The following is a 20943-nucleotide window of genomic DNA, read 5'->3' on the forward strand; positions in this document are numbered from 1 at the left end:
GGGCAAAATGGCGGCCGTGTGGTCATGTGACTCATTCGTTTAACGCACTGCCCGCCAGGTGACGGTTTGATCCGACTCACCGCGACTGTGGCAAGCGAGGATTCCACTGATGGCAAGCGAGGATTGCTACTTCGCGGGCAGATAATAGACTGGTTACCGGTCTCTATCTTCTCTATCGAGCAAAACTTTGGTATGGTTTCTGTATCCTAAGGCGTTTTTATTTAAGCAACACGCCTACAACGATTTGCCTACAACATCCATATATTTAACCAAATCGCCATTTATTTAACCCAACGCGACCAAATCGCTCATCGAAGCGCTTTTTCCGACAGTGGAGCGTTCGGTGATAGATCAAAAACAAAATGGCGGCTTTTTCAATCGCAGAAAATTCAGGTTCCGGTTGTGGAGAGTATGGTAATTTATTTATTTAAAGCGATTCGATTTGTACCACGTGACAGTAATCGACGGAGCAAAGCGATTTTATAAGAGTTGCTTAAATAAAAACACCTCTAATGTTACCTAGAACTGTGTTAAACCAGGTCCTCTAGAACTTGAACCAGGTCCTAGAACTTGAACCAGGTCCTAATTTAATACTTGAACCAGGTCCTAGATAGAACTTGAACCAGGTCCTAGAACTTGAACCAGGTCCTAGAACTTGAACCAGGTCCCAGAACTTGAACCAGGTCCTACTGCCTATGGATATATGACCTGTATATATGAAATCCAGCAGTGATTTTGTAAAAATTTGTTGATGTTTTGTTTTTTTTTCAGATTCATTGGAGTATGCTATAGTAAGTGTATTTATATAATAGGATGGGTGGCAGGATTCAATCCAAGACTTCTACTATCGGCGTGCGAACTCGGTTTACTAAAGGTACATATGCCTGTTATATATCTGTGTACATGTCACATTCATTATTGATTATATCACATCCTGACAACTGTTCAGCTGGCTGGATGCTGATTGTTTGTTTGCTGTGAGATAATCTAAGCTCATCTTGCTTTTGGTATCTTCATGTGTTCTTCAAACTTTTGAAACTTTTCCCGTTGAATTACAGCCTCCCCTCTCCATCTCCTCTCCCCTATTGAATTCATCAGAATGATTCACGGGCCGACCGTGAAAAGCAGTGAATTTAATAGAAGGGCAGTGAAATGGGGGTGTTACTACTAGGCCTATGTGCTACTAAAACGAAGACTATGCACTTAAGAGGTGTAAGCTAACTATGCACGACTAAAACGAAGTCCGATGAGCTATTGCACTCATTAGAAATCATCACTAGGGATGCTATCTGTGTATTCAACCACCTCTGCCAATGAGTGTATGCAATACCAGATATAAACAAATGCATCTGAAACATAAATTGGTAGGTTTTCTCTGGTGCATATAGTCTTTTTATTTAGTAGTGCTTTGTTTTAGTTACACTTGTTGCATAACTCAACGAATGACGAATTTCAAAATCATATTTATTCTCATACAACAATTATACAAAATGCCAGGTTTGTGCTTGAGGAATTATAACGTAAGCTCCTCAAACACGTGGACTTTCAAAAACAATTTGTCCAACCACCATAGGCGTATAAACTATAAATGAGTGTTTATACGCCCCTTGGTCCAAACATAGACTCTAAAACAAAAAAGTCTATGGCACAACCATGGACTCAATTGTCCATGGCCCCCGCACTAAAACCAGAGATAAACCTGGCCAAATACTCTGGAAAGCGTAGGATTAAGTAATAAATCTGATTTACATTCTTTACATCATTTATTTTCACATATCAAATTATTAACTTTTAGCTTATTTTCTCAAATTTTAATAGGAATTTTATTTCTATTAAAAATGTTCTATGTATGAAATTGTACTAACTTTAAAACCACAAAAGTTACATGTAAGGTATTTATAAGTCTTTATCTACGATACATTTCAACTACAATTTGCATCAATAGGAAAATAACAAAAGTGCACAAAGAATTGTAAACTTTGATCCATAAAACACCGAAAATTTGACTAGTCTGAAAGTCGTAAGATTATGAATTTGACAATTCATGAGGTCAATATAACCGACACTTTGTTATATTTCATGAAATATGAATCTATCATCGTCAACTTTTCAAATGACATCGAGATTGAGGACATCTCAGTTGTCAAGAAAAAGCTCAACTTTATTCAATAGGACCTTAATAAATCAGTGTTTTATGAACAATTGACATGAACGTGTCATTTGATCCCCACAACAACAATCATACCTAAATGACAGGTATCCATATACTTGAGGAAGTGCCTCAGTCATTTACAAAAACATGACCTGTATTTCAAAAAAGTCTCCAACATAAAATACAAAAACCAGAGATAAAAAAAAATTCAATCTGGAAAGCTTATGATTAACTAAAGAGTCTTTGATTTAATTTTCATAAATATTATTTTACAAGATAACTAAGAGTTTTGCCACCTTTGCCTTTGTCTTTAAGAGTCCATATATTGCTGGCACAATCAACTAATTCACACTGTTCATATATCCTCATTTATCAAGAGACTGCTCCTCTATTTTGCTCCTCTATTTTCCATTAGGGCCTTAATGAAAATAGTATTTTATGAACCATAGGTGAGCACCACAGTAAAAAAGTTGCAATACACTTAACTAAACAATTGAACAGTTTTAACATGAATGAAAAACATGTCTGTCGTTTTATTCTTGCACTACAATTATACCCTGGTGGCTTAAGGGTTATTTCAAAACAGTTCAAAATAAAAGCATTTAACCTAAAAAATCACTCACTCTGGAAAGCGCAAGGCTAACTAATTAATCTTAATTATTACTAGAAAACTAAAAACAATGCCAAATTTTCCTCGTCTTTAAGAGATTTCTTCAAACATTATCAACTACTTTTTCCACAAATTTTACATTTGAAACAAAGCAGGGTCTGATGTAAGCACTAGTCCAATTGCGCGGGACAAATATATTTTCATTAGGGCATGAAGGTTATCATAATCACTCATCCACCGGGCTTGAGTAATTCTATGTCTCAAAGCTTTTATCCCACTCGATGCAAGGGATTTTTGTGTCACAATCAGAATATTCATGGAGGACAAGTTGATTTTTGAGGGGGCAGTGATATTACATATGCTTGCCCCAAGGTCAAGTGGCATTTATTCCTCAGATCAAACCCTGCAAACTATTATAAAGGTTTTCCTTCGTGATAATTCAAGATAAATCAAGTAAGTATCTTCAAACAAATATGGTTTGACTGAGGAAGCTACGGTAACTTCTTAATTGTATTATTCAACTTGATCGTAGATATAAATACAACTCTATATAAAGATCAGAAATTCTTCTTGTCCAGATATTACAGGCCCCACACAGACACGGTTAAACCGATAATCAAAACAAAGCTAGGACAATTGACCAATTAGCATTATATCCTAAAGTTATCAAGAAACTGCTACTATTTTCGACAGGCCCTTAATTAAATCAGTATTTTATGAACCACTGAAAAGCACCAAAGTGAAATTGTTGCTATAAAACTTAACAACTGAAAAGTTTCAACATGAATGATGAAAATGTACATTGTTTTATTCACGCAACAATAATATCTTAATCGAGGAATCATCCTGCAAGTTCCTAATTTACAAACACGGGAACTGTGTTACAATAACAGTCTCCAACATAAAAGCATCAAAACTAGAGATGAGAAACTCAGATTCACTCTGGAACTCTTAGTATCAATTAATCATTACTTTCACTAGAAAACTAGAATTTTGCCAACTTTGCCTTGTCTTAAAGATTTCCAAACACCTTGACATTACATACTAAGTATTCTGACGTTTTTCCTGGCAGCTTCAACATAATTATACAATCGGAAACTAATCAATAACATCATTAACTTAAGTTTATAGCTGTTGTAAATTCTTTCTAAAAAGTAAAATGTATGTACCAGATTTTAGAACATGTATAAAAATGAACAGTCACAGCAGTGATTGAGCGCGGCTAGTTGAAAGGACGGGTCGATCTTTCATCACAGTTATTCAAAGCATTCTATCATATCAGTTATTTTTTTAAATGTTTTCGATTTAGTTAAGGTTTATGGTTATTTGTTTTGTTCATTACAATAACTGAGTCCGATATAATGCTTTGAATAACAACAGAAAAGATCTCGGGTTTTCGCTATACTTAGGGAAGGTTGTTCGATAAATGAAGAACCTTATTGATAAATATTTGAAAAAATGCCTTTTCATGTAAATAGAATATTAATTTGTTGTTTGTTTGTATTGTTGTTTATTCTATTTATTATTTATTGGTTTTTTTTTATTTTTTAGAATTAATTTATGTACTTGTAGTTTGTAGTTATGTATTATTTATACTCCTCTATTTACAACTGCAGGCATTTTTTCACTGTTAAGTTCTGGGCCCATTTTAAGAAAGCGCTACTGATTCACTGCCACTCCTTAATAATCATTATACACCCGATTTGAAGCTAAGTGATTATTCACGAGAGCCATCTCGTGATATGGATTAACCCATTACAATAAAAGAAGTTCAAACAGCTATAAACAATGTTAAAACGTTAAAAATTAGTCCTAACTATAACTTAATGCCTTGTTATTCCTAGTTTTACCTCTCAAATGTAAATAATGGTCTCCTTTCCAATAAAGCTTTCGATTTCAAATACGTAGCTGTGATAATCAAACAGATTGATGGAGGCTTAAATCGAAATCTACGATTTGTTTCAAAATTTTCAAATTGGTTACCTTCGAAAATATCAATGCCGTCAAATTTGTACATCTACAATTCAGCAAATAGTTAAACACTGGTCTAACGTTATGTTCTATGTTTCCTAACTATGTGATATCTACACGGACAAGCCACAGTTGACTATGTTTAACTATGGTAAGTTGGAAGATTAAACTCACAATTCATGTTGAAACTATATCTCAGTTTAGGAGTTAACTCAACAGACCTACGAGTCAAAACTAGGCACTCGACACGACCATTTACCCCTAGTGACTAACTTAACTTGACTTATCTATCGACCAAGTTCTCAAAGACCAAAATCGTGCATTAATGGAACTTAGCTTTTATTAGACTCTCACATTGCATAAACATTATCAAATAGTTTCCTTGAAAACACTATATTATCCATCAGACTGGTTTGAAAAAGGTGATAAGCAAAAAAATCAATACTTTACTACAGAAGTCCACTATTGTCTTCGCCGCTCCTGGATTTCAGTGTTTATAACATGCACTATTATCTATGCTGCTCCTAATAAGATAAACTATTGTCTTTGCTGCTTTTAAAACAGTGTTTATCCTGAATCAGTGTTTATGAGATAATCCATTAGCTTTGTCGCTTGAATCAGTGTTTATAAGATTCACTATTGTCTCTGCTGCTCCTGATAAAATGTTTTATAGAAATCATTGATTGTAGAAGAATCCATCGTTGAGTGTTTAATCTGTCGCTGGCTCCTAAACTTCTCATCTGGGCTTCTGCAGTTTTCATCAGCAAATGGGTCAATCAGAAATCGTTGTGGGTGTCTTCTTCAGACCATTATTTCCAGGATGTAGTTTGACTGAAACAAAGTGAAGAAAGCAAAACATTTTAGACAGATTTATCATAACTTACATGTCATTTCAAATTACAAGCCACCGTGTTTTTCACTTAGTTAATATAGTTATTTCCAAAATCAGAATTAGGTTCATTGACGTCAATTGCCGATTTAAACCCCAATAAATAATTGCAGTAGTAGGATTAGTTCATCAATGTTTAAGCTTGGAGTAATCATTTGAAAAATTTCTTACTCCAAGGTGTAAGACTAGTAAAGATAAAAGTTCTAAGATCAGCCATGTGGACAGGTAAATAGATTTCGATGATAATCACTTATCAAATGATATTCATATGAGGCCTGAAATTTCTTTATACCGGTAATTTCCATCTAATGAGTTTGATTCTTCTGTGGGTTGTTCAAATCCGTAGATTTCAGATGAGTAGTTGATTTTAAGCTGGTCTCTTTCTTTTAGTTGAAACTTAGCTGCAATGAGTAAAGATATATATCCTGTAATCACGACATTTAGAAATCATCGTAATAACTCCATGTATATCAAGTTACCTTTTATGATTGCTGGTTTCATCATCGACGAGGATCTCCTAAGTCGGTTGGTTTCTGTGCACTGTTCTCTAATCGGCAGATCTTTGATGAGTTGTTGACCTCAAGCTCTCGTTTGACTTTTCGAGTTGGTGTCCCTTACAAACCTACACACCTTCCGGGAGCGAAACGGTGGTTTTTTTCAAAATCGGAAGTCGAAGTACAGATATAGTTGCGTGATCGGCGGTCGTTTTTACAGAGAACATAATTGGTAATTCGGTTCCGGTTCATTCAAACAATCTTTTATTCTGCCTAATTCTGATTTTGGAAATAACTATATTACAAGGTTGAAGATAATTTTACAATATTTGGTCTTTTTTTTATGTAACTAGTCCGAAAGTTTACAACGTTTAATAATTTTGTCTAACTTCAATTTTTTTGGTTGTTTTCACCGTTTAAATAGTCGAAGCACATATTGAGTGACTGATTGGGGTTAACTTTTTGTCTGCCTAATTTAATACATCGAGATTTTGGAAATAACTATATTTTACAATATCTGGTCTTGTTTTCATGTAACTAGTCCGAAAGTTTACAAGGTTGAATAATTTTATCTATTTTTTTTCTGCCTAATTTAATACATCGAGATTTTGGAAATAACTATATTTTACAATATTTGGTCTTGTTTTCATGTAACTAGTCCGAAAGTTTACAAGGTTGAATAATTTTATCTATTTTTTTTCTGCCTAATTTGATACATCGAGATTTTGGAAATAACTATATTTTACAATATTTGGTCTTTTTTTCATGTAACTAGTCCGAAAGTTTACAAGGTGGGAGGATTTTGTCTAACTTTAATTTTTTTGTCGTTTTCACCGTCTAATTTTTTAGATTTTATAGTAGTTTTTCTCGAGTATGTCTGAAATCGAAGTACATAATTGGGAAATTTGATTCCGGTTCATTCAAACTATCTTCCAATCAGTCTGAAACGGCAAGCTGAAGAAAAGAGCAGAACCTTTTGAGCAGAAAATCCTTTCGAATATCACTGATCATAATTATCATGTCAATTCATATATAAGATCAGCAATGTGGATCGTTATGTAGATTTTGATAAGAGTCTTAAATGATATTTATGAAATTCAACTCATATAATAATTCATCTATATTCTAAATATCTAAGCAATGGTTGATTATTATAGTTTAACAACAACTCAACTAAAGCATCTATAGTCATCTCTAGGAATACCAGAGTTACAACAAATTTAGTAATGCATAATCAATCTTATCAAATTATTTTTGAACTGTTTTCTTTTCTATCTTCTTGAAATTCTTTGTGTCTTTTATTGAAACCCAGGCCCATCATACAGTGCAAACCTGCTAGTAATATTGGCCTATATATATTTCGATTGTCAGCTAAACCATGTTCGTATTATAAAATTTACTTCATCGTCTGTTAATAAACTTAAGAGATGTTTTCTACCCACAGATGGTGACATCTGTACCCAGTGAATGGTATTCTAATCCATTTCATTTATTCTAAATATTGCTCCTAATATATACAATGATCTTGTAATTATGATAATGTAACTAACTGAAGAGTGAGTGCGCTGCCAGCATTGAGCACACTGATCCTGTAAGTAACATGGTTCTACAGATTTAAGAAACCTTGAATCATTCCCACACCTCGACAAATCCAGAATTCTGCAAAGCCTTAAAGATTCAATAAATCCCACACACAAGAGACAGACTTAAAACATACCCAGTATTATTTATATATCAATCAATATTAAATTATACAGTTGTCTTATCAACCCTTATGGTTTAGATTTGAGCACTTTCACCTTATATGAAGATGCTGAATTAGATACCTAATCAATTAGTTAATTGATAATGTCCTAGCTATAATTGAAATTGTCTCGGACAATATTTTATATGGGGCTTGAAATTCCTACACGAGAAGAATTTCAGATCCGGTACAAATTTGAATTAATCACTATTTGAACTGCTGATTTTGCATCAGAGCTTTTGATACCTAGCTTAACTAACCCAGAATTCCCCAAAACCTAACTGATTCAACAGATCCCACACACATGTGGCCCAGTTAGACGCAGATGACATTGCACGATACAGTCGTCTCATCCACTGCGCAATTTTGAATAAGTTTCACTTATATTCATTATATTGAATTGATTTTAATTGAATTCTAGGTATCTAAGCGGACCATTAATTAATAATCATACTAGCTATATTTTAGTTGTCAGTTGAACAATATTCATATGGAGCCTGAAAATCTACATGAGTAGAATTTCAGATGTGGTGAATTCGTCACTATTTGAATTCATCAGAAGTTAAAGATAAAAAAGCATATTTTTAGTGGTAGATTAAAAACTCCCTTAGCCGAATGGCTATATAATCTTTTTTTCCCTGATATAGTACACTGTGTATAAGGACCGAAAGACCTTGTTATGACCTGACCTCCCTGGTGCGGTGCGAGTCATGATGCTAGAAAATAGTTCGAAGGAGAGGGGTTAGTAAAAGAGAGCTATTAGCATGAGGAATAAGACCTAAGTTTAGGATATCCTGTCAGAATAAGGCTTTCAATCTGACATACACAGTGAAATTGAAATATTCCCCCTTCCAAATCCAGGAATGTATTTGTGCACAGATTTGTTTTATCTCCCTTCGATCGGAAGTAAATCTGCGTGAAATGATTTTGGCAATATGTATCAAAACTAATACAGCTGTATGAAGACACAATAGGTTCACTAAGATACAGATAAACAAATGTGCTCAGATACACATGTATCAGCTACATTTTAAATTTCCATGGAATTAGAGATAATTTCACATAACAATTGAATTAACCTTAATCGATCTAAGTAATACGTTAATGAGTAATTCATCTTAGATTCTAATTGTCAGTTAAACTATATCTAATATGCGTCACTTGACACACAGTATGGCTTGTAGATATTAATTGAATCAGTTAGGTTAGAGTAAATTTTGGCAATATTGAAAAGCATGACTAGTCGTTATATGCGCGGCAGTTGGCGATACAAAACTGATCAGTCAATGAGACTGATTCATTTATAGATGTGCTCAAATATATTATATATTTCAGCTATATTTCAATAAATATTTATGATATAAAAAGTTTTGATCTAACATCAAATATTGAATTCATCTTAATTGTGAATATCTAAGCCATTTTTCCTGGCTGTATTTATGCTAATTGTCAGTCAAACAACAATTATCATGCGTCGCCCAAAACAAGACGCAGTGTTTCAGGAATGAATTAAATCAATTAAAGCTTTGGTTTATTCTGGATTTGTCAAAATGTTGAGACCAAATCACTGTTTCATAAAGACCTGTAGTCCATAGTTTTCCCCATATAACACCAGACCTCGATAATGCCTTAGACACTATCTTATGAAATTCATTACTGTTATGTGTGAGGCAGCACATAGTATATACTGTAAAATATGGCCTCAATCTTTATAAATTTATCAATATATTATTTGTAAAGAAAAATCTATTAACCAACGATAAAGTTTAATTGATATATGTTTAAGTAAAGCCGACCTAAATTTAAATGGGGCCTTGAAATATCTACACCAGAAGAATTTCTCATCAAACATTACAAGACATTGAATGATTGCTTATATCTAAGCGATTGGTTAATTAGTAAATTGTTCTATCTATATCTTGATTGTTAGTTAAAAAATAGTCATATGAGGCCTGAAATGTCTACAGTACATTCGAAAAATTTCAAATGTCACATAAGATATTGAATTTACCTTAATTGTACGTACTTACAAAATCTTTTAATCAATAACTGACCAATCTACATTTTAATTATCAGACAAAAGAATATTTAAGTGTCTTCACTCAATCATTTCGTCTAATATTGTTAATATTCAAGCAATCATTGCCTAGCTATATTTAAATTTACTACCGGCCACAGAGCTTCAATAAAGTAGTGCAGAGATTGCTGGCTCCTCAACTTCTCATTTGGGCTTCTGCAGTTTTCAACAACAAATGGGTCGATCAGTATTCATCTACTTGTGAGTGTCGTCTTCAGGCCAATTTTTCCGAGATGTAGTTTGGCTGAAACAAAGTGAAAAAAGCAAAACATTTCAGACAGATTTATCATAATTTATGTGTCATTTCAAATTACAAGCCACCCTGTTTTTCACAAAGAAAATTCATTGACGTCAATTGCTGATTCAAACCCCAATAATTAATTGCAGTAGAAGGACTAGTTCATCATTGTTTAAGACTAGTGAAGATAAGTTCAGCCATGTGGATTGGTAAATAGATTTTGATGATAGTCAATTATTAAATGATATTCATATGAGTACTGAAATTTCTTTATACAGGTAATTTCATGTATATCAACTTACCTTTAAAGATTGATGGGTTCAGTTCTGGCCTTTTCTGTGCACCGTTCCAGTTTGTAGATTTTGGACGAGTGTTTGATCTCAAGATGGGCTTTTTCTTATAGTTGAAATTCAGCTGCAACGATTAAAAGAAGATATCCTGTAATGAAAAAATATTTCATTTAGAATTTATCAAAATAATTTCATGTATATCAAGTTACCTTTAATGATTGCTTGGTTCGTAATCGGTGTTGATCATCTTAAGTTTGTTTGTTGATAAGTTGGATTCTAGTTGGCCTCATCTTACATTTCAAGTTTGCTGGGTTCAGTATCGGTTAGAACAATTGGTTGATGCATTTGATTCAAGCTTGGATTGTTCAGTGGCCAGAGCTTATCTGTAGATATTTGATGAGTCGTTGATTTAAAGCTGGGCAGTTTCATATAGATATGATTTAGCTGAAATGAGCAAACAAAGATATCCTGTAATGACAAAATATTTCATTTAGAATTTATCGACATAATTCCACATATATCAAGTTACCTTTTATGATTGCTGGTTTCATAATCGGCGATTATCTTATTAATTGGTTAGTTAGTTGGCCTCATCCGTGCACTGTTCCAGTTGGTCGATTTTGGAAGAGTAGTTGATCTCAAACTGGGTTTTTCTCATAGTTGAAATTTAGCTGCAATGATTAAAAGAAGATATCCTGTAATGAAACAATATTTCATTTAGAATTTATCGAAATAATTCCATGTATATCAAGTTACCTTTTATGATTGCTTGGTAATCGGCGATTATCCTATTAGTTGGTTAGTTAGTTGACCTCATCTGTTCACTGTTCCAGTTGGTCGATTTTGGACGAGTAGTTGATCTCAAACTGGGTTTTTCTCATAGTTGAAATTTAGCTGCAATGATTAAAAGAAGATATCCTGTAATGAAAAAATATTTCATTTAGAATTTATCGAAATAATTCCATGTATATCAAGTTACCTTTTATGATTTTGGTTATCGGCGATTATCCTATTAGTTGGTTAGTTAGTTGGCCTCATCTGTGCACTGTTCAAGCTGGTCGATTTTGGACGAGTAGTTGATCTCAAACTGGGTTTTTCTCATAGTTGAAATTTAGCTGCAATGATTAAAAGAAGATATCCTGTAATGACAAAGTATTTCATTTAGAATTTATCGAAATAATTTCATGTATATCAAGTTACCTGTAATGATTGCTTGGTTCGTAATCGGCGTGGATCATCTTAAGTTTGTTTGTTGATAAGTTGGATTCTGGTTGGCCTCATCTGTGCACTGTTCCAGTTGGTCGATTTTGGATGAGTAGTTGATCTCAAACTTGGTTTTTCTCATAGTTGAAATTTAGCTGCAATGATTAAAAGAAGATATCCTGTAATGACAAAATATTTCATTTAGAATTTATCATAATAATTTCCATAAATAATATACCTAGAATAGCCTACTCAGTTATATTCGTAACACCGAACAAATTATAAGCGAACATACGATACCTAGTCGAATGAAATGCTCGCCATTTTGTTTTGGGTTCTACATTGGGTTTTCCCAATGGGCTTTCCCAATTACATCAGATGTTCCCGGAGTTTCCCCTTTATCCAACAAACAGCCAATCACATTCAATGTAGCTCAGGTAATGAGGTCAACTCAGATAAATAGAAGCGAGAAAATTTTGGGGGTTTATAAAGTGAGGACCTGTAGGTCGAAAAGTACATCGGGATGAGTCGCAAAAAAATAGCAACACTTCCAGGAAGGATTGAACTTTTATATATTTCAATTCCAAGTATGCAAATTCTCATATATGAAAACGTGCCATTACTTAGTGCTAAAAAGCAGGTTTTTACGTGTTTTTCAAGAATAAGTCCCCTACTATAACTCGATCACTATGAAATTTTTGTGGGCTCGAGAACTCATTAAGCCAAACCATGACACCAAAATCAACACTATTGGTTCAACAGCCAATGTTTACGCCTTGCTGACACACCGGTACTCTATTCATTTTCAATGAAAACTGCTTCTCCAGACCATTTGCATAGGCAAACATACAGTTCGCCAAAAATCAACTTACATTTCAAGTTTGCTCGGTTCAGTATCAGTTAAAATGTTCTAAGTTCGTATCAAATATCAAATTACCTTTTATGATGGCTGGGTTCATTATCGGAGGATCTCCTAAGTTGGTTGGTTGAGTTTCATCCAAATTGGCCCCTTCTGTGCACTGTTCTCTAATCGGCAGATCTTAGTTGATGAGCTCTCGTTCGACTTTTTGAGTTGGTGTCCCTTACAATCGTGAGACACCTGCCAGGAGCGAAACAGGCGGGAATCGAAGTACAGATATAGTTGTGTGATCGTCGGTCGATTTTACATAATTTTTTTTCGATAATTTTACAATATTTGGTCTTTTTTTTCATGTAGTCCGAAAGTTTACAAGGTTGAAGATAATTTTGTCTAATTTTTTTTTTGAAATCGGAGTACAGATATAGTTGTGTGATCGTCTGTCGATTTTACATCATTTTTTTCGGAATCAAAGTACTTCTTTGTCTTCTTGGGTTTCGTCGAAGCTGAAATTGAGAAAAAGAAAAACATTTTGTAGTCACACATTTCTTCATCATTAATAATCATCCTAATTTACGTGGGTATCAACTTAACTTTCAAGATTGCCGAGTTCAGTATTTTTTTCGGCATCTTCTGTAGTCGCCTTCTAGCATCTTCTTCTTCAACTTCTTGGGAGTCCTGAAATGAAAAAAAGAGAAGAGCGATGAAAACCTGGTACGGAACAAAACTAATGTTCGAAAGCTTTTCAGCTCTCCGTCGCCGGTCACATGCCGAGAACACCAGACAATGAGCCAGCCAGGAATATACTGCCCTCTACACGCCCTCACACAGAACGCGAAAACCAGAATGACAACGCCTCACATTCCCCATCTAACTGCAGGATGTACTGGGTGATGTCAGTAACTGACACACCTGTAAAATTGCACGAAACACAAATAGCGCAGTACAACCAGCTTGACCGGGTTGAGATTCAGGATCTCAACTAGCACTCAAAAGCGTGACAAGAGACTTCATCCACTGACCGAGGTTGTCACAAGGACACAATGAAACTAGCACTCACAAGCCGACAAGAGACTTCATCCACTGACCGAGGTTGTCACAAGGACACAATGAAAACTAGCAATCAAACTAGAAATCAAAGAGCGTGACAGTAGAATCATCCCTCAGCCGACTCAGAATACCAGAAACAAAGAGCGTGACAGTAGAATCATCCCTCATCCGGGCGTGACAAGAGACTTCATCCACTGACCGAGGTTGTCACAAGGACACAATGAAACTAGCACTCACAAGCCGACAAGAGACTTCATCCACTGACCGAGGTTGTCACAAGGACACAATGAAAACTAGCAATCAAACTAGAAATCAAAGAGCGTGACAGTAGAATCATCCCTCAGCCTACTCAGAATACCAGAAACAAAGAGCGTGACAGTAGAATCATCCCTCATCCGGGCGGTCACAAGGACACAATGAATGCTAGTAGCGTGACAATCCAGTATAACCGCTCCATTTGTATCCCGCGCAATCCCACAGATATGCCCGTCATTGACATCACTCAGCACACTTTGTAGATAGGTGGGGGAAGTGAGGCCTCGTCATCCTGGTTTTCGTGTTCCGTATGAGGGCGTGTAGAGGGCAGCCATTTCCTGACCGACGCTTTGTCTGACATCCTCGACACGTGACCGGCGAAGGAGAGCTGACGCTTTCGGACATTAGTTTTGTTCCAGCAAACGTTGAAATTCGACAGAGAAATCGGCCCTGAAAAATAAAACGAGTTAAATGCTGAAAAATAGAACGGATTAATAAACACGGAACAGTACAGGACAGCACGGAGACGAACAGTAACACATAAAACATAAAGACGTCGTTCCTCAGGAAGCAGGAACAGGAGCAAGAGCGGGAGCGCAGCGAAAATCGCCAGGAGGAGAATCCACGGTAGCATGTTCACAGTGTGAGTGTGCAGAGGTGAATGGCATACGCTTGTGTACACCGTGGTCAGCCGGTGACGTATTCAATAGCGCGTATGAATGATATCAACAACTCAGCAATTGTGTCTCTATTGTTGAATGGATTTACATTGAGAGCTTATAGAAGTTGAATGAAAAGGTTCTACTGCCGGGTTGAATACACGCCAGTAGCCAGCTGAACAATATTGTAGAACTTTAATAAGGCCATGAAAATAAATTTCTTTGATTCCCAACAGCTCCCCTCCTAATTTAGCCGCTGCCTGTTTTTTTTTCTTAAATTTTAGAATAATTTATTGAAATCGAAGAATAAAAACATTAAGATTTATTGATGAAAACCTCTAGCTTTATTTCTCATAAATGCATAGATACCCCAAAGTGGTGACATAAATAATTCCAACTTCAAGGCTTAACAAAAATGATACTTTGTTTCTTCAGTTCATTTCTATAGCGGCCGGGTCTGTTATGGTAAAATAGATCACGATTCTAAAAAACAGTAATGTCCAAGGTAGATAGGCGGCCGGGTCCAGTTTTAAGCTCAGCAGAGCTGAGAAAAAATTTTGTTGAAGTTTTGTTGAAGTGAATAAATTGTCTAACAAACTTCATACACAGTGTACGATCGATCGGTAGTTCACATGATGTAAGTGGAATGTATTTATGATTAATCATCATTTCATGCTGTTATCACAGAGATCCCGTACCTGTAGGGCCGTATTCAGGGGGGGGGGGAGGGCGCGAAAGCTCCTACCCCCAAAAGTTCAAGTTCCGCTTCATATTTTCCATGCGTTATGTGTTGTTTATGTCTTACAATTTATGTGGTTGGTATCCTGTTTTTTTGTCAACAATTTTAAATCTTAAATGTTATTCCAATCTGTATAGGCCTCATCAGTAGTATGCACATGGGTCAAAGATCATGATGGCACGATGGACCCATTGCATAGAATGATTCTATGCAATGTTTCATCATGGGATTCCTCAAATATAAATTATTTGAAAAAATAAACGTTACATTAGTCGCGGATTTTCTACATGAGTCGATCTTAGGTTTTTTAATTGCATAGATAAGTTTTCTGTGGTTTGGAAGCATTAATGATTACATTGCTATGAGATGATGATCAACAAATCAAATTTTCAGATTATGAAAAATTATTTAGATTCTGCCGTACATGGAAAATGTCAGAAAAGAAAGATAGCCAGAAAGCCCTCAGAATACACCTTAGAGTGCCTTAAATAAATGAAAAAAATTTTACCTACCCATAGACGGGGCTGCATACGGCCCAGCCGTAAGATTTTCATAAAAACTCCCTGATTCAATTCAGGGGAGAAATATTAGGATTTTTTTAATCACTCAGAATACGGATCCTCTGAAATTCTGCCAAAAACTTCATGCCTACCACTCATGATTTGAAAAAAAAAAAAATTTTTTTCTTTAATTTTGATTCTAGATTAAACGGTCAAGTCCATATTAAGAATTTCGTTTCTTGTTCTTCTCTGTTTTTAGGTTGTCGAGTGTTTAATAGAATTAGGGGTTGATTGTAATCAAGGCGAAGGTCAGGGTACTCCGATCTGCTACGCCTGTCGACATTAGAACGAGGCTATGGTACAGTGTCTGCTTCAACAGGTATATATCGATATATCGAGTGACTCCAGTGAGAGAGCCAGCCACTCCAGTTTATATCTACTGAAATCCATAAATCACATCTGGCTGAGCTCATTTTCATCTTAAGAACAGTTTTAGATAAGAACATGCTATGAGTGTCCCTAAGACCAATCGAAGAAGCATCTTGTATCTAGATCTTGACTGGAATTAACCCTACACTGATTTATAGCTAGAAATTATCAAATTTAAATGTTAACTTTCTTTGAGGTCCGACTGTGAAGTGGTTGTATATATTTTCAGGGTATCAATGATGTGCAAACTCCGCTGAAATTAAGTTTAGATTTAGAAGCTCATAATATTACAGGCATGCTGCTTCGTCATATGGGATTTGATAAAGAAGGTTAGTACTGAACAAATCATCTAGTTTCATGGTTGTGAGTTAGTTTCAAACTTGATTCGAAACTATGAAACCGTATCTTTGAATATTGTGTTCAAGATAAGAATGTTTTGTAGGTGAAGATGTGTTGTTTATTTTGTAGCTGGAATTGTATCGTGGAGTGGTTTAAACCTCGGGAATATTCAACCAGAATGGTTGATAGCTACGCTATTAGACTCCCCTGATAGGGTATCTAAACCTACTGGTGAGTGTCTAACCAGCAGAACTCGGTTCCCCTATTCTTAGAGTAAGAATCAATTCATTTTCAATTGGTTTATTGCGCAGTTCAATTCAAACTCAAAAATCGTGGAACTGCCTCCAGGACCTGGTCAGAAAGACCAGTCTGTGGTTGAGTTTTACGATTGGATGTTTCCACAAACCTTAATTAAAGCTTACAAACAATAATAAGATTACCCTACTAACTTATCAGGAACCAGATCACAAAAAGTATCAAGATGCCTCACAATGGGATAGATACAAGTTTTATAAGATTTCCGATTTATTTTCGCGCTGTAAAATTTCCGATTCATTAACACAAAATTTAAAGAAAATCCTATATTTTTGCAGAAGACGACCAACTGAAACCATTAATGCAACAAACGAGAGCTGGACAACAAGCGCGAAGCTGTCTGAGTTTATCAGTTGAGAGTCAGGTTTTAATGGGTAGTCGACTGGCGCTCAGATACCCCGTAGATATCGGTAAGTCAGCAATCTAACTCTTCTCGTGTAGTCTTGCTTCCTAATTGTGGGTTATTCTTTTCAGTAGATTGTTAGTTATTTGATTTTTGTTTAGATTTACGAGAAAATGAAGACATATCTAAACAGTTGACGACTTGTCCCGATACGGTTTACCGACAAAACGTCGAACGGCGATCATTTCTGTCGAAGTTACGTTTAAAATGACAATCTTCGCCGGACTTCTGCAAAATCAACCCGTTTGATTTCAACAGTGCTCAACCGAATTCTCCGTTACTACAGAAACGATATTCCGAAAACGATATATTCAAAGATTATCGACGTAAGTAGTTAGAGAGTTTTGAGATATATCTAAATCCTATCTTAAAGGAGCGATAAGTAACAGGGCTGGGTTTCATAGATGTGGAAGAAAAATAGTCCCTGGCAACATTTTGAAATTTGTCAGTTATTACCATGGTTTCTCATTGTAACCATGGTGGTTTTGTCACCCAGATTGAGGATTTACCCCTAGGGATAACTTTGATACTCAGTCTATGAAACCAGGCCCAGGTTTCCCAATACTCAGAAACAGAGATATCAGTGCGGGATTATTCATTATAACTGACTAGTTTTGAAAGTCTTCTGTCTGTAACCGGTAGATGAGTAACAGATATTTCCTTGTATTTGTTCATGTATTTTGGTAATTGTTTTTAAACGCAGCAACTCGTAAACAGTTTGTATTTGTCGACTGGCCACAAGAGATTGAAACATGGAAACAGCAGACAGTTAGTGGAGCGAATACTCCGTTCAGTAGTAAAGATCCCAGACGTAACCTAGCAGCTGTCGGAGATAAAGTCATTCCTGTCGGTAAGAAACAAACATCTCAATCCAGTTCTACAGCTCGACTTGAGAATTTAGAATTGAATGTTTGAAACCCGAGTGTGAAACTGATCTCTGGAATCAGTTCCACAAAATTGTTTAATTTGTCTAATTTTAAAGTTAATTCAGCTTTCATTATTTTAACACTAAGGTCAAATTTCAACCTCAAACAGTCGGACTGTCTCACTCACTAATACAACCATTGAACTGAATGTCAACGGGTTTTTATTTTGTGAATATTTCATGTATGAATTTGTGTTTTAGAATCGAGCTGGCTGCAGAAATCACCGACTCCGTTCTCTCGTAATAAACGTAAATCATTGTCACGACGACCAGCGATTTATGAGATTTCAAATCATTATGGCAGCACGGACAGTCTGATTGATGTATGTTTTACAGTTTCCAAAAATCTAGCCAACTTAATTTTGGTCCAGTTGAGACTTCAAATGAGACTAGGAAAATCTCATTTCGGTCCAGTCCATACTTGAGACTAAACAGAAGACTGGGATAAACTAACTTTTGTCTACAGAGACACAAAAAGTCCAGTCTCAGTCCAGGCTTAATTTTCACTGTACCTCCTCGATACCTCCCCTAGCACAGCTTAAGTTTTATTTGAATTCAGATATAAAGATTTTAGGGATATTTTCAACAAGTTCTGCTTAGTTCCCATTTCTTTGACATTCAAATTAGATGTTATCCCTCCTGAAGATCTCGAGAATTGTATTTATGAAATGAGATGTGCTATTCTAAGTTGACCAGTACACCAGGTAAAATTCAAACATCCTCTGGAGATTTGGTCTGGAAATATGCATCAGAAATGTGTTCATGTGTAGAGATGTATTTAGTGAATTGATGTTTTAATACAGTGTTGTAAAATGACTATATTTAGTATCTGAATAAAGTTTACGATTGTTGAACTCCTTAGTGCTTTGTCAGATCAGATATTTGGATCCACCTCAGCCTACTGATTTCCTGATACAGACAGCAAGTTGGGACAGTCAAATTAAGAGAATTGGTCAAGACAAGTTACTCAGATCACACTGGAAATTCGCAATATCCTCTCTCCTCATGGACCACACAATGTCAATGTTGACTTTGCTAGAAATCGATTATAAAATTTATCACAACCAATTCTTTTTCACTGAATTCAATATTTATTGTTCACTTCTGGTACAAAATCTTGTTCAGCCCCTGACAAGAGAATAAGCAATGACACTACGTATTTCACGACATAGAACAGTAATTTATTTTTTCATCGACAAATTGGGACGATCCTGATATCCCTGATTTGAATGTTAGTGTCTTAAGAATCATAAAGACCATGTCTCGACCAGACAGATAATCCAATCACAATTCGAATTGAAGGTTCGCTAGTGCAGTTATTCACAGAATCCAGCTTTTTAAACCTCATCAGTTTATCAGATCGTGAGCACTGGAGAAATAAAGTACACAACATCTTGGTGCAGCGGCGCTTGCTGATGTAACTGATGATGATGAGTTTATCAGAATCAAGGAGTTTCACCGCCTGTTATTTGGAATCTCATTTCATTACAGCTAGTGCCGATTCTTTATTCCCTTTGATTACTGCATGATGTTATCATTCTGAAATTAAAATACATATCACACAATTAAACCTGGATTGACTTCACAATTAATGGTTCGGAATCCATTTTTCAAACTTACCTTGATGCATTGCAATCTATTCTTTTCATGTTGAGCTAATTTGTTACTCATTACTTCAACTTCTTAAAACATCCTACGAGTTGCGACTCACAAAGTCATCACTAAAACGCTCAGAAAAATCTACAATAGATAATCAATATAGTGTTTGTGAAATAGCACTCATATTCAATTTTCACATTTTTAAGAAAGTAAGTAGGTGAAGTTACCTTTTTGATGTCATTATTTTCACTGGATCAACTGCTGATATCCAATGTCACATTAAGAACAATCAATCAATCACCTCCAGTGAACAAACAAGTAGCCTCTGCTGCATGGTTCAGTATGTCAGTAAGTGGTATAGTAGTATTGTTAGTTTCCATCCATCCATCCAGTCCAAAAGGACCAAATTGCCGATTGATGACCGGTAGGTTTTGACGGCCCGGTCACGCAGCCATCCTGAATTGAATACCGATATTTTCGGTACCACACGCTAAACAAGTGCCTGCAGGTGCGTTACCTGGCAGTTTTAATGGAATTTCTTTCTTCATTGATATAAAAAAATGACTTTAAAGAGGTCCATGGAACGTAAATCGAGACACTGTGTAGGCGGCCATGTTACATTGTTCACGTGATGGAAAACTGAAATCTGATTGGATCCGTAAATTCCGCGGAAGGTGGCGGACGGGCAAAACCTGTCCCATATTGACCGCCAACCAGTCTAGGGCAGAAAACTTCTTTTCTGTTCTTTTGCTTACTGAAATATTCAAATCTTATATAGAATTTTCTCTATCTCTGTGCATAATTTTTGTATTCCTCAAAATAAATTTAGCATCAGATTGGAATTTCTGTAATAGCGGCAGTAAACAGTTTCGTTCACTGGGTGTATTCTGATAGCTAATCTGTTAATCACGCTGGTTGCGCTAACTGCTCGTAATGTTTTATACAAATAAAGAAAATCAATTTTACTCGTGCCACATTTTCTATATGAGTTAGAATGATATTTCTGAAGTAAATCATTATTTTTTCTTAGGTATAATTTAATGAATGTGACAACAGTGAAGGCCTTGAATGGTCTCACCGAATGTTTCCGTACGGAGTTTCACGGGGCGGTAAGCAGAAGCTTTTTTTGTAAAATCACTTTTATTTCATCGAAGTCGACATTGTCAGTTCATTGAGAGTAGTAATATAGTTAAGCAGTGAATTGAG

General features: G+C 35.6%; 2 protein-coding genes and 2 long non-coding RNA genes across 4 annotated transcripts in view; 3 read left to right on the forward strand and 1 right to left on the reverse strand.

The window, feature by feature from the left end:
* The first annotated feature begins 158 nt into the window (after nt 1–158).
* Nucleotides 159–16438, forward strand: LOC141911381 (uncharacterized). Its single transcript, XR_012620029.1, has 4 exons — nt 159–190; nt 772–874; nt 15987–16106; nt 16386–16438. It is a non-coding gene; the product is annotated as an uncharacterized LOC141911381 (long non-coding RNA).
* Nucleotides 16439–16451: 13 nt separating this feature from the next.
* LOC141910604 (uncharacterized) lies at nt 16452–17476 on the forward strand. The gene is made up of 4 exons (XM_074801295.1): nt 16452–16485; nt 16625–16726; nt 17089–17220; nt 17315–17476. Exons 1-4 carry the CDS (start codon nt 16452–16454, stop codon nt 17422–17424), a joined length of 378 nt encoding a protein of 125 aa, XP_074657396.1. The 3' UTR covers nt 17425–17476.
* A 1795-nt stretch (nt 17477–19271) lies between these two features.
* On the reverse strand, nt 19272–20341 carry LOC141911357 (uncharacterized). Its single transcript, XR_012620023.1, has 3 exons — nt 19965–20341; nt 19759–19878; nt 19272–19677 (listed from the first exon to the last, which is right to left on the reverse strand). It is a non-coding gene; the product is annotated as an uncharacterized LOC141911357 (long non-coding RNA).
* A 481-nt stretch (nt 20342–20822) lies between these two features.
* LOC141911423 (Na(+)/H(+) exchanger beta-like) overlaps nt 20823–20943 on the forward strand; it is a 60487-nt gene continuing 60366 nt past the window's right edge. The window contains exon 1 of the mRNA XM_074802438.1: nt 20823–20846. The gene's annotated coding sequence lies outside the window, so the exon portion shown is untranslated. The remainder of the gene's footprint in view (nt 20847–20943) is intronic.

Source organism: Tubulanus polymorphus, chromosome 9 (genome assembly GCF_964204645.1).
Source record: "Tubulanus polymorphus chromosome 9, tnTubPoly1.2, whole genome shotgun sequence".
NCBI lineage: Eukaryota > Metazoa > Nemertea > Palaeonemertea > Tubulaniformes > Tubulanidae > Tubulanus > Tubulanus polymorphus.